The sequence below is a fragment of the Pelodiscus sinensis genome, chromosome 22 (genome assembly GCF_052426305.1).
Source record: "Pelodiscus sinensis isolate ZL-2025 chromosome 22, ASM5242630v1, whole genome shotgun sequence".
In the NCBI taxonomy this organism is placed as follows: Eukaryota; Metazoa; Chordata; order Testudines; family Trionychidae; genus Pelodiscus; species Pelodiscus sinensis.
The window spans coordinates 5,584,543-5,596,933 of NC_143073.1; the positions used below are offsets into that span (position 1 = coordinate 5,584,543).

The 12,391-nt window shown below is 51.3% G+C and overlaps 1 protein-coding gene across 3 annotated transcripts in view; it reads left to right on the plus strand.

Moving 5' to 3' along the window:
- LOC102455595 (nuclear receptor subfamily 2 group F member 5) overlaps window positions 1-466 on the plus strand; it is a 44,264-nt gene extending 43,798 nt beyond the window's left edge. For all 3 annotated transcript variants that reach the window (XM_075907034.2, XM_075907033.2, XM_075907032.2), the window contains one exon: window positions 46-466. In XM_075907034.2, coding sequence (XP_075763149.1) covers window positions 46-320 — 275 coding nt within the window. In that variant the 3' untranslated portion in view covers window positions 321-466. The remainder of the gene's footprint in view (window positions 1-45) is intronic.
- Window positions 467-12,391: the final 11,925 nt, after the last annotated feature.

A 12,391-nucleotide genomic window follows, 5' to 3' on the forward strand; every position in this document is an offset into this window, starting at 1 on the left:
CTGTTCAGGTCATTACTAATATTCCCTCCCTCACTCTCCTTGCAGACGCAGTGGGCCTCTCGGACCTGGGCCACGTGGAGAGCGTCCAGGAGAAATCGCAGTGTGCCCTGGAGGAGTACGTCCGGAATCAGTACCCCAACCAGCCCAGCCGCTTTGGCCGGCTGCTGCTCCGCATGCCCTCCCTGCGCATCGTCTCCGCGCCCGTCATCGAGCAGCTCTTCTTTGTCCGCCTGGTGGGCAAGACGCCCATCGAGACCTTAATCCGGGATATGCTGCTGTCGGGCTCCAGCTTCAACTGGCCCTACATCCCCATGCAGTGAGGAGGGAGGCAGGAGGAGCTGGGGTTTGTGGGGTGGCAGAGACGCACCCCTGGATTCTGTCCGGAGCAGGCAGGGTCACGGCGACTCCTCCCTGCTTTGGAGGAATGGGCAGGGCTTCCCGCCGGAGGGCGGGCGTTGACGGTTCCATGGCACGGGGGTGCCAGGCCTAGCGCCTGGACTCTGGAGAACAAAGGGGCACGGAGCTGACTCTGGAGGGGTTCAATTCTCCACGGGCCCTTCTTGTTCCGCTTCCATGGGGGCAGGAATTCCCCCCTCCCGGCCCCGAGCTGCCCGTCCTTCCACCAGCCTGACAGACAAAACCACCTGTAACCTTGCAAGCCACCTGTACCCGTTTGCTTCTGTTTGACCTGTATGCACGGAAAACTCTGTACCTGCCCCGGCCTGTGCGTGGACTCTGCCACACAGGGACCACACGTACGCACCCTACTCGGGGGGGGGTTGAGCTCGGCTTCCAAGTGCCCAGCAAGCTGCCGCTTCCCGGCAGCCCCTGTATGGACTGAACTCAAGGGCCGGGCAGATGGAGCCCACCTCTGGCTTTTGACTCTATCAGCATTTGGTACCTGGCCGCTGAGAACGGAGGACTCATTACCGGAGTGGCCTTGATCATGTGACAGATTGCTTTCTTCCTTTTCTGGGTGGACAGAGTTGTCAAAGCGGGGGGGGGGGGGGGTGGTTCCTGCTTGGTAACACACACACAACGTCGAGTTGCAATTTCATTGCCTGTGTGTGTGTGTGTGGGTATGTGTGTGGTGGGATGGGATGGGATGGGATGGGGGGTGGTTAAAATGTATCATTCCCTTTGGACTAAAAGGAGGCACGGACTATTTATAAATAAAATAAACCTATATTATATCCTAAATTCTTCTGTTCTCCCCTTGAAAATGAAAGTGTATATTCCCCCATCCCGTCTCCTTTCGTTTTTCATTCCCCCCTTCTTGTTTGTAACGATATTTTGCTGTGGATTGTGGATTTCTCTTTGGAAACAAAAAAAACCAACCTTTTTTTTTTGGTGGCGCTGGCATTATAATTAAAACTGATGCTCGCTGAATTTGTTCCAGGTTTTCTTCTTCTTGCTGGAGTGCCCTGGGGCTCTCTGCATTTGGGAAGCCGAGCTGTCTGTTCGCCAGCCATCGGCGGCGGAGACAGATGGTCCTGCCTAGTGGGATGGGGCAGATGTCTCGGGAAGTCGAGCCCAACCGCAGCTGTTCGGTGGTACCTTGGTGGAAAGAATATAAAGGACGCGGGGCTGGTGGTGAGCACTCGGGGCGGGAGACTCGCTGTTGGCAAGCACATAAGCAACCACGTCACTTTAAGCGCCCCCGGTTCTGACGCCCGCACTTCACTTTCAGCAGGCACCGAAGTGCCCTTCTCGCATGCGGCTGTTGTGCTGAATCTGGACCGTAGCGATGGCCGAGATGGGCTTTCCCTAAACTCCTGGCTCCGAATGCCCCCGACCCTCGAGATTTGAGCTTCAACTTCGTTGCTGGATCGTTTCTTGAGAGCCGCCCGAATTAGGACCCTAGGTCTGGCTGGGCTGTGGCTCGCGCCCATCTCTGATTCGGGGACCAAGGAATTCGATTGGGCTCAATGGGCCAGTTGCAGGTTTCCGTGCAGAGCTGTTGTCAATACCTGGGCCAGGTGTCTCATTTCGCAGATGACAGATCTCTGTTAGCCAGCCCCACGGAGTGGGACCGTGATATAAAGACTAAGCCAATAAATATTATCATAGCATCTAGAAAGCCCATCTGAGATCAAGGCCCCACTGTGCTAGTCACGGCATAGGCCAACGGTGGGCAAATACCGGCCCGCAGGCCAGATCCAGTCCACCAAGGTTAGCCCCCCGCTGCGCTCTTTACCTGCAGCTCCGCAGCTACGGGCGATCGCAGCTCCCATGGGCCGCAGATCCCTGTAGCCAGCCAATGGGAGCTGCAGGAAGCGATGTCCCAGTCTGTGCCACTCCCCGCAGCTCCCATTGGCTGGGAATGGCGATCCACGGCCAATGGGAACGGCAATTGCTGGTACCTGCAGAGTTGCAGGTAAATATAGTGGCGGTGGCCAACCACCACTGGCCTAGGCAGAAAGGGAGAGCCAGATCCTGCCCAGAAAAGCTCCCAAGCTAAGTAGACAAAGGGTGGGAGGGGAAACTGAGGCACGGAATAGCCCTGGGCTTTGCCCAAGATCACCAGACAGGTCACGAATAGACCCCAGCTGTCCTGGGTCACTGACTCATTAGCCCATGCTGTCTTCCGTGCACATTTAACGCCACTGAACAAAATCAAGAACAATTAAGACAGATCACATTCATACCTTCCCAAGCCTGCTTTGAAGAGCCATACGGTTTCAGACACCATCGCCCAGCCGGGAACCCAAGTCCCCACAATCCCAGTCAAGTGCTGTAACCACAAGGTCACACTACCCCTGCGACAAGAGAGGCACAGCTGAGTCCTCAAGCTGGCATGGATGCTCAGGATGGCTCCATTGCCTCTTGGGGCTGCAAAATTGACAGCGCAGGGCCCACATTCTGGGTTCTTAATACGGGAACAATGTGGGGGATTGCAAACACTCCTCTCTGTCCCGAGCGTAGCCCTGTATAGCGTAACAGCCGCCTTAGAAATCAGAAGTGGGGGGGAGAGGACTCGCCACACTGAAGGCGGAGGTGTTTTATTATGAGGCATTTTGAAAAGCCCATTAGAGAAAAGTCAAAAATGGCCTTTTCAAACCAAAGGACAGCCGCGCGGCTTCATCTGACCCCTCACTAAATAATGGCGGGGGGAAATATTTGAAGCAAACACGCGAGAGGTTGGATTGCGGACGTTACATGAATCACCGGGAGTGTGTCCTCTGGAATTCATCCAAGGACAGGCCCCTGGAGAAGTTATCCCTCCGGGGGGAGATGCTGTTCAATGATCAAGCCTGTCTGCATGGTAGAAGAAAGAAAAAAGGTGGCACGTTCGAGATCGGACGCCTCTCCGGCTATAGGCCCTTTATGATACCAGAGCAGCACAGAAGAGCCTTTCGTGCACGAGATCAGACCCAAAGAATCGAGGGCTAGAAAGCTTTTACCTCGTTCCAGTAATCACCTAAGACTGTAAGACACAAAAATGGCTTTGTGGGGCGAAACCAATGGTCCGTCAAGCCCAGCAGCTTCGAAAGGAATAATAAGAGCAGGGCAAGTTATCCCCTGCTGCCCCATGCCCGGCTTCTGGCAATCAGAGGCTTAGAAACACCCGGCCCATGGGGTTGTGTCCTTGGCCATCTTGGCTAATCACCCCGGCGGGATCTGTTCTCCGCAAACGTCCCTAATGCTGTTTTGAACCCAGTTTTAGATTTGGCTCGCCCAGCATCCCTGGCAAAGAATTTCACAAGCAGCAGCCAACGGCCATTTGGGGCACCGTGGAAAAATGGGCACTCGGGGCCGGGTCAAGGTGGGGGGACTGAGGGCAGAGAAGATAGAGAGGGACCCCCACTTGCTCTGGCCCAGGGCTGTACAAAAGTTTAACCAGCCTCTGATCAAGAGGTGACTGTGTGTGGTGCGAAAGAGTACTTCCTTCTACTTGTTTTCAGCCTTGCATGTAGAATAGTGATAGAAATCACTATCACTACAGGCAGTCCCCGGGTTACATGGATCCGACTTACATCGGATCCCTACTTACAAACGGGGTGAGGCAACCCTGCACTAGCTGCTTCCCCCCAGCAGACCAGGGAGACACGAAGCTAGCGCCCCCCCCAGCAGACCAGGGAGACACGAAGCTAGCGCCCCCCCCCCAGCAAACCAGGGAGACGCGAAGCTAGCGCCCCCCCCCAGCAGACCAGGGAGATGCGAAGCTAGCGCCCCCCCCCCAGCAGACCAGGGAGACGCGAAGCTAGCGCCCCCCCCCCAGCAGACCAGGGAGACGCGAAGCTAGCGCCCCCCCCCCCAGCAGACCAGGGAGACGCGAAGCTAGCGCCCCCCCCCCCAGCAGACCAGGGTGATGCGAAGCTAGCGCCCCCCCCCCCAGCAGACCAGGGTGATGCGAAGCTAGCGCCCCCCCCCCCAGCAGACCAGGGAGACGCGAAGCTAGCACCCCCCCCAGCAGACCAGGGAGCAGCTTTTCTCAGCAGACACCTCAGCTTGAGAATAAAGGACTGAGGGAAGTGAGGTGTGGGAGAATAAAACTGAGCTCTGGAGAAATGTTTCCCCTACAATATGTACCAGTTCCGACTTACATACAAATTCAACTTAAGAACAAACCTACAGTCCCTATCTTGTACGTAACCCGGGGACTGCCTGTATTCTACATGCAAGGCACTACATTTAGCCGTTTGGAATGGAAATCCATCAACCATACGAAGAAACTTGCACAGATACAGACAGACATCATCTTTCTATCCAAGTGCAAGAAGATGGACATCGTACCCAAAGGACTGAAAGTGAACATATGTGTTCATTTTTTTAACTGTATCCTTTGGTACATATGGTTGTGACTATTTTCTTCCACTATTTGATCTGAGGAAGTGGGTCTGGCCCACGAAAGCTCATCATCTAATAAACCATCTTGTTAGTCTTTAAAGTGATATATTGTCCTGTTTTTTGTTTTCAGCAGGCTGCCTAGTCATTCCGTTGGGCGACCCTGGTTTGTGTGTGCGGGGAAGACGTAAGCAATGCTTCCCGATTCACTTTCTCCACACCCGCCAAGGTATTAGAGTCTCGATCGTATCCCCCCTGCATTGTCCCTTTTCTCTGCTAACCAGTCCCTGTCCCTCGGCTCTCTCCTCAGATGAAAGCCGTTCCACATCCCTAATTAATTTGTGGTGCCCTTCTCCGTGGTTTTTTTCAAATTCTTATCAGTATATTTTTGCCAGGGCTCCCTGCAGTGTTCCAGGCGTGGGTGTACCTGGGCTTCATATGGAGGCAGTAAGGTATTTTCTGGCTTGTTATCGGCCCCTTTCTTAACGGTTCCGGACACCCTGTTCGCTTTTCTGACTGCCGCTGCGCAGATGATTGCAGAGAACGACCAGCGAGGACTCGACGACCTCTCTCCTGAGCGATAATTAGACGCCAGCCTGTTGGACAATACACACAACGTGCCTTACTTTGCATTTGCCGGCACTGAATTTCATCTGCCATTTTGTGGCCTAGTCGCCCGGTTTTGGAAGGCGCCGCTGTAACTCTGTGCAGTCTGCCTCGGCCGTGAGCCATTTTTCGGTCATTTGCAGACGTTACCCCTTCACTGTTTGCCACTTTTCCCAGATCGTTTAGGGATATGTGGAACAGCACTCGTCCCGGTATAGTTCCCTGGGGGGCACCCTAGTTATCTCCCTCCACTGTGAAAACGGACTCTTTCAGCCTATCTTTACTTCCTGTCTTTTCACCAGTTACTGATCCATGAGAGGACCTTCTCTCTCATCCCGGGACTGTTTTACTTTGCTTACGAGCCTTCAGCCAGGGGCCTTGGGAAAGGCTTTCTGGACGTCCATGTGCCCTCTCTCACCTGTGCGGACACCCCCAAAGAAATCTAAGCCACTGGGGCGGCATGAGTCCCCTTCACAAAAGCCATGTTGACTCCTCCCCGGCGTATCATGCTCGTCTGGGTGTCTGATCATTCTGGTCTTTCCTGTAGTTTTAACCAGTGGCGACTGCCAGACAGGGCCACTAGTCACGGGAGTGCCCACCCATGCGACTCCTCCACGTGCCACCCATAGCCTGGGGGAGGACGCCACTTTTTCTTGCCCCTATGCCCCGTCCCCGCTCCACTCCCTCCCCACCTCTTCCCGTCCCTGCTTCATCCCAATTCCACCCCCGTGAGGGATGTGACTGGGAGCTGGGGGGGGAGCAGAGGGGACTGGGGGGGGTCGCTTTGCTTCCCACTGCCAGTGAGTGGGGGTCCCCAACCCTGGCAGATGGCACCAGCCTCCCCGCTAATCCCCCAGGCTGTTTCTGGGGGTGGGGGGATTGGAGGAAGGGGTGAAATTCTCCCCCCCCCCACACTGTCAGCAGGTATTGAAGTGATGCATCTGGGAGGCAGGGGGTGGTGGAGCAGGCTGGAGCCGGGTCACTCCACTTCCCCCCACTGCTAGTGAGTGTGAGATGGGGGAGCCCCTACTGCTGGCACCAGGCCTCTGCTAATCCCCTGGGGGGGGGGGGGGGCAGGGCAGCTGGTGATTTCTCCATAGGGTGGAACAGCTCTGCTCGCCCGATGCAGCCCCTTGCTCCTCCCTCCCGTGGCATGGGGGGGGGGGGGAATAAGTCTTCATGCCCCCCTCACACACACATCACCTCTGGTTTTAACCAGTTTGCCTGGTTAGACTTACTGGCCGGTAACTGCCGGGATCACAGCTGGAGCCTTAAGACGTCAGCCCTATACCAGCCATCCTGCGACTGAGGCCGACTTCAAGAGGAGATAAAACATGCTGCAGCTAGTCGTCCCGCCATCTCGTATCTGAATGCCTTCAGAATTCGGGGGTGAATTCCCTCTGGCCCTGGTGTCTTATCACGGTTTAATTTACCAGTTTGTTCCTCAACCTTCTCTATGGACCTCAGTCTAGGGCAGTTCCTCAGCCTGGTCACAAAAAAACCCCCCAAGGGCTCAGGTCTGGAAATCTACCTCCCCCCTCCTGCACTGCAGACAAACGCAAAGAATCCATTTCGCGTCTCCGCAACAGCCTCATGCTCCTTTAGCATCTCCATCCTCCCATGGCTCCCCTGACGGGCAGGTTTCCTGCTCCTAGGGCTTCTAAAAAAATTTGCCATTAGGTTTTCTGCCTTTTGTTAGTTGCTTTTCAAATTCCTTTTTGTCCAGCCTCATTATACTTTTGCACTCGACTTGCCAGAGCTTCTGTTCTGCTCTATTTACCTCAGCAGGATCTGACTTCCAATTTTTAAAAGATGTCTTTTGACCTTCAGCTGCCTCTTTTACTCTGCTGTGGAGCCACGGTGGCATTTTTTGGTCTTTTTACTGTTTTGTTTTTAATTTGGGATACACATATAGCTTCAGCCTCGAATACTGGTTTTTTTTTTAGTTTCCCTGCAGTTTGCAGGCATTTCATTCTTGATACTGTTCCTTTTCATTTCCATTTAACTAGCCTCCTCATTTTCATTTCTAAAGGCACTCCCATTTCTAAATTAAATGCTACAGCGGTGGGTTTATTTGGTATTTTCGTCCCCTACAAGTATGTTAAATTTAATTACGTTATGGTCACCGTTACCAAGCGGTTCCTCTCTGTTCACCTCTTGGATTAGATCCTGTGCACCGCTTCGAGCTGAATCAAGAACTGTCTCTCCCCATGAGGTTTCCACGACTGCCTGCCCCAAGAAGTCATTAATGGTGTTTAAAAATGTTATCTCTGCATCCCATCCAGAGGGGCCATGTTCCCAGTCAATATGGGGATAGTTGAAAACCCCCTTTATTCCTGAGTTTTCCATTTGCGTACTTACCTGTTCCTGGAATTTATCTGTTTAAAATCAGAATTTTCTTCCCATCAAAGGCTGTGCATAAAGAGTCTTTATAATAATTTTATATATATATAGTATAAAATATAAAAAAGTTACTGCAACGAATGCATCATTTAAAATGATCAGTAAGGCTGTCAATCAATCAATGTCAGTGGAACAGAGAGATGGTCTTCAAAACAAAATGGGGAATGGAGCAGAAAAGAAATTAATAAAAATAAATAAAAAGAAAGCCCCTTTTAAATATTCACGCACCGATTAGTAAAGAACCGATCCCTCCCCACCCCCATTTAGTGCGCATAAAAATACACTTTTTTTCTTAATAGTTGATAATATGTCCAGAGAAATATGAAATTGCCGTCTTTCGCTATCCACCTGGGGCTAGTTAGAATTGTCAGGTCCCTGGTGCCTTGTCTAAAAGCAACGAAACTCTCCCCGTGGTGTTGTCAGCTCAAGCAAAACTTTGCATCCCTTAGTTCTAATGTTCGCTGTCATGCTTTTACTCAGCCGGCTCACAGCGCCAAATGATAATAGACTAACCTGAGCTCATAATTAGCACATCTTCAGGACATCAGAAAGGAAGCGGGGGGGGGGGAGGGGGGAGGGAGAGAGAGAGACACACACACACTAATAAATGTGTGCAATTTGAAGGAGCTTAAAAAGCCTTGATTTGATTTCCCCAGTCGCTTAGGTGACAAATACGTGTGTGTTAAAGCTGCATTATCCCTCTCCCTCAGCCGCAAAGTTGTGTAATTTACGGGGAGGGGATCTTTTCAGTAGTGGCCTCGTCCTGTTGGGAATTAGGGAGTGGGACCAGGCCCTGAAGAGCACTCCGCTTTCAGATCCAAAGGAGCCACTTAACATGCATCGCTATCCAGTTCAGTGAAATTGACAGATGCGGCTTTTACACTGAATTCAAGGGGCCCATACGGAGTTTTGCCTCATTTAGCAGTGTCAGTCTAGAGGCACATGCTTGGCGTGTGCATGTTTTTCCCAAGCAGGAGCCATGGTATTATGGTTTGCCCCTAAGATAATGGAGTGCAAGGCCACAACTAGGGTTCCTAGATGGTACCACAGTGCAAATGAATAATAACTCATAATAATAAAGTTAAACCAATGCAACTTGGAATATAAGACCAAGCCTTAAAATAAGAGCCTATCTAGTTAGGGTGCCCGAATAGCAAGTGTGAAAGATCAGGACATTTTTCTTGGGGATGGGGGGCAAAGTTTGCAGTTGCATATTTAAGGCAAAGCTCCGAAAATTATGATGACCCTGAAAACAATCAGAATATTCAGCCGCCCTATAGTGTGTGCTCCATGCAATAGGGTCCGTGGCAGTTTCTAAGTGCTACTGCAATACTAGTAATAATCCCTAGCTCTCACAGAGCCCTTTTACCAGTCAACCTGAAAGTGCTTTCCCATGAAAGTCGGTATCAGCACCCCCATTTTACAGATGGGAAAACTGAGGCACAGAGTGGGGCGTGACGTGACAAAGTCCCCCAGCAGGCCAGCAAGGGTATATTTACTGCATTGTCAACCCAGGCTCAGACTCAGGTTTGTATTCAACCTGCTTCACACACCCCCATCAGGGTTCCCTGTAAGCTGGGTGTTTGTGTGGCCACTCAAGAGAGATTCTAATGCCATCCAGCTGAAGAGAAGAGTGCTCACTGCGAGGTTTGTGTTTTTTTCAGTAGCGCACCTTCAAACACACCTCGGTGCACATAACAAAATTTGTTCCACACATGGATGGAAAAAAAATCTGCACATGGATGGATAAGATTAGCAGGAACACTGAATCCCACCCCAGGTTCACGGAAATTTGTCCAACGCTGGTCTGCAAGTACTTAGGACCCAGATCTTAAAATCCACCTGGAGGGTGGGTCCGAGCTTAACCCAAATCCAGTGACGTTACAACAGCATATGCACCCACCTCAGTGATGCCCAAGGAAGAAATGGATGAATTGTATAACTCTCTACAGAGAACAATATGGGTAAGTCTACACTACAGCAGTATTTTGACATATCTAATTTCGAAATAGTTATTTCGAAATAACGCTTTTACACACAAAACGCATTTTGAAATAGCTTTTTGCTAATTTGAAATATCACGTTCACGCTGATTGGACGCTGAATCGCATTTAAGGCCAGCTGGAACTTGTTCCGGCAGGCAGGGGCAAATGACCATTTTGCGGGGCCCAAGGCAGCCCAATTTCGCAGGGTCCTCCTTTGCCACGGCACATGCACATGCGGTGGCGCCATGCGCATGCGCGGGGCTTCTTGAAGCGTGGGGCTCTGGACGGCCGCCCCGCTCGCCCAGCCCTATATCCGCCCCTGCCGGCAGGGCATCAGGTCAAAAGTTACCTTGTGGCCAGGGCAGCCAGCAGGGCACCCTGGGAAGGGCTGGAGGCCCCCTATTTCGAAATAAGCATCTACACAGCGCTTATCTCGAAATAGCAATTTTGAAATTGGCGCAATTCCTTGTGGAATGAGGTTTGCCAATTTCGAAATAAGCCCTCTGCTATGTCGAATTAATTTCGAAATAGCAATTGGCTTGTATAGATGCTAGGAAAGTTATTTCGAAATAACTTTGCTGTGCAGACATATCCTATGAGATGTTTCACAAGACGTGGGTGATTGTAATGCAAAAGCAGGATTAAGACTGGAATTCCTGGGCTGGAATAATAAGTAGATTTTGTTTTCTTTATCTAGACCAAATAGGGGAAAGGCAGAAATGTAGCAGCCTAAGCAACAACTTGGTGATCAGAAACACCCTAAAGAGAAGTGGGCGTAGAAATAACTTAATAGACAAAGGGAGAGAAATTATGACGGACTCTGTGCTTGTGAATCACAGGTGGGAATCAAGCATGTTGTCATGCAGATCATAAATTAGTGCGGCCATCAATGAAGTTGAGCCAGAGAGCAATTAAAAAAAGAGGGGGAGGGGAGCGAGACCTAAGATCTATGACATGGACAAACCGAAAGAGCCAACTATCGGCAAAGAATACAAAGAAGCCATGCGGGGAAAGTATCACGTCTCTGGTGCAAGAAGAAATGAACGTGGAGGAGACGCAGATTTAAAAAAAAGGGGATTATGCAAGTGGTGGAACACGTGGCGGGCTACAAGGCCAAAAACGAAGAAGTCAAGGTGGCTAATTGTCGCTGAATGACAAGCGTGGACGCTGAAGGAGAAAGGGGGAAAAAAAGGAAGGCGTAAGTCTACAAGCAGGGGGAGAGGCTGACCAGACAGAGAAAACCCACAGAGAAGCGAGACAGCAAGAGCTGAATAAGTGAATAATGAAAAGAAGCCGCACAATGCGACACGGGGGTTGCAGCACCAGACAATAAAACGGAGCAGCACAGGTGAGCTGCAGATGTCAGTGGTGGAAGACAAGCATGTACCGATGATTGGAGGGGAAGAAGAAAGAACACCCAGAGGAGAGACTATTTGGAAGGGCTGTACGACGGGCAGACGAAACGCTTCCAGAGAAGCTTGCCGGCACACATGAGCGAGACGCGATGCCTGCATTCGGAGCAGAAGAAGTCAGCGTCCCAATAGAACATTTCAAAAGGGATAAGGCCCTGGGGAGGAACAACGTAACTGCGGAGCTGCTGCGAAACAGTGACGCACACACGGCCAAGGTGACACACAAGCTCTTCGGCCACATGTACGAACAAGAGCAAGTGCCGAGCAAATGCGGGGAAGCCATAATCGTGCCGCGCTAGGGAAAAAGTGATAAGAAAAGGACTCCAGAGGCTGCGGCTGATTGAGCGTGCTGGGGAAAGCATTTGCCAAGACGTCGAAGAGGAAAATGAAGCGAGCCGGGGAAGCAGGATCCGCAGAGGAACAGGCCAGATCTAGATGAGGACAAAGGACGCTAAATCTTGCTATTTGCGATATGACAGATGTCGGAGACGTACACAGAACATACCTGACCCTGTCACAACAACTTTATGGACGTCAAACAGGCTTTTGATAGCATTTGGCAGGAAGGACTGTGGCAAGCTACAGGGCAGTGTGGCAGGCCCGAAAAACGGATCAAGCTCGTAGAAAGTATCTTCATGAGTGCCGTCAAAGTGAATAAGCTGACAAGATGATTCAGGATGATGGCGGGAGCGAGACAAGCTGTGCGCTATCACAACTCGGTCCTGGGAGCAAGAATCGTAGAATAGCAGAACTGGAAGGGAATTCAAGAGGTCATCAAGTCCAGTCTACTGACCTCCCAGCAGGGCCAAGTGTAACCCACACACCTACTGCATGGGGGGCACTGTCCCATGGAGTGGCACTCAGACCACTTACAGAGAGAGAGAAAGAGGTCATGCTACAGCCTTAGCTGAGAGCCAGCTGGCTTTTAGCTCAAGTTGTAGAGGCTCATGCACTGAGTTCCACAGGTACCAGGTTGGGTTCCACCTGTCTGCATTCAGAAGCACCATCTTCTAGACCATTGTTTCCCAATTTGATTTGGGCATGGAACCCTTTTTGGCTTGAAAGAATTTCAAGGAACCCCTAGGTTCCGAGCAAAACAAATACAAAAAACCCGCCGCAATTTGTCTCTGTCTCTTTAAGAGGGAGCGGGGGCGTGCTGGGTTCTCGCGGAACCCTTACTTTCGCTTGGCGAAACCC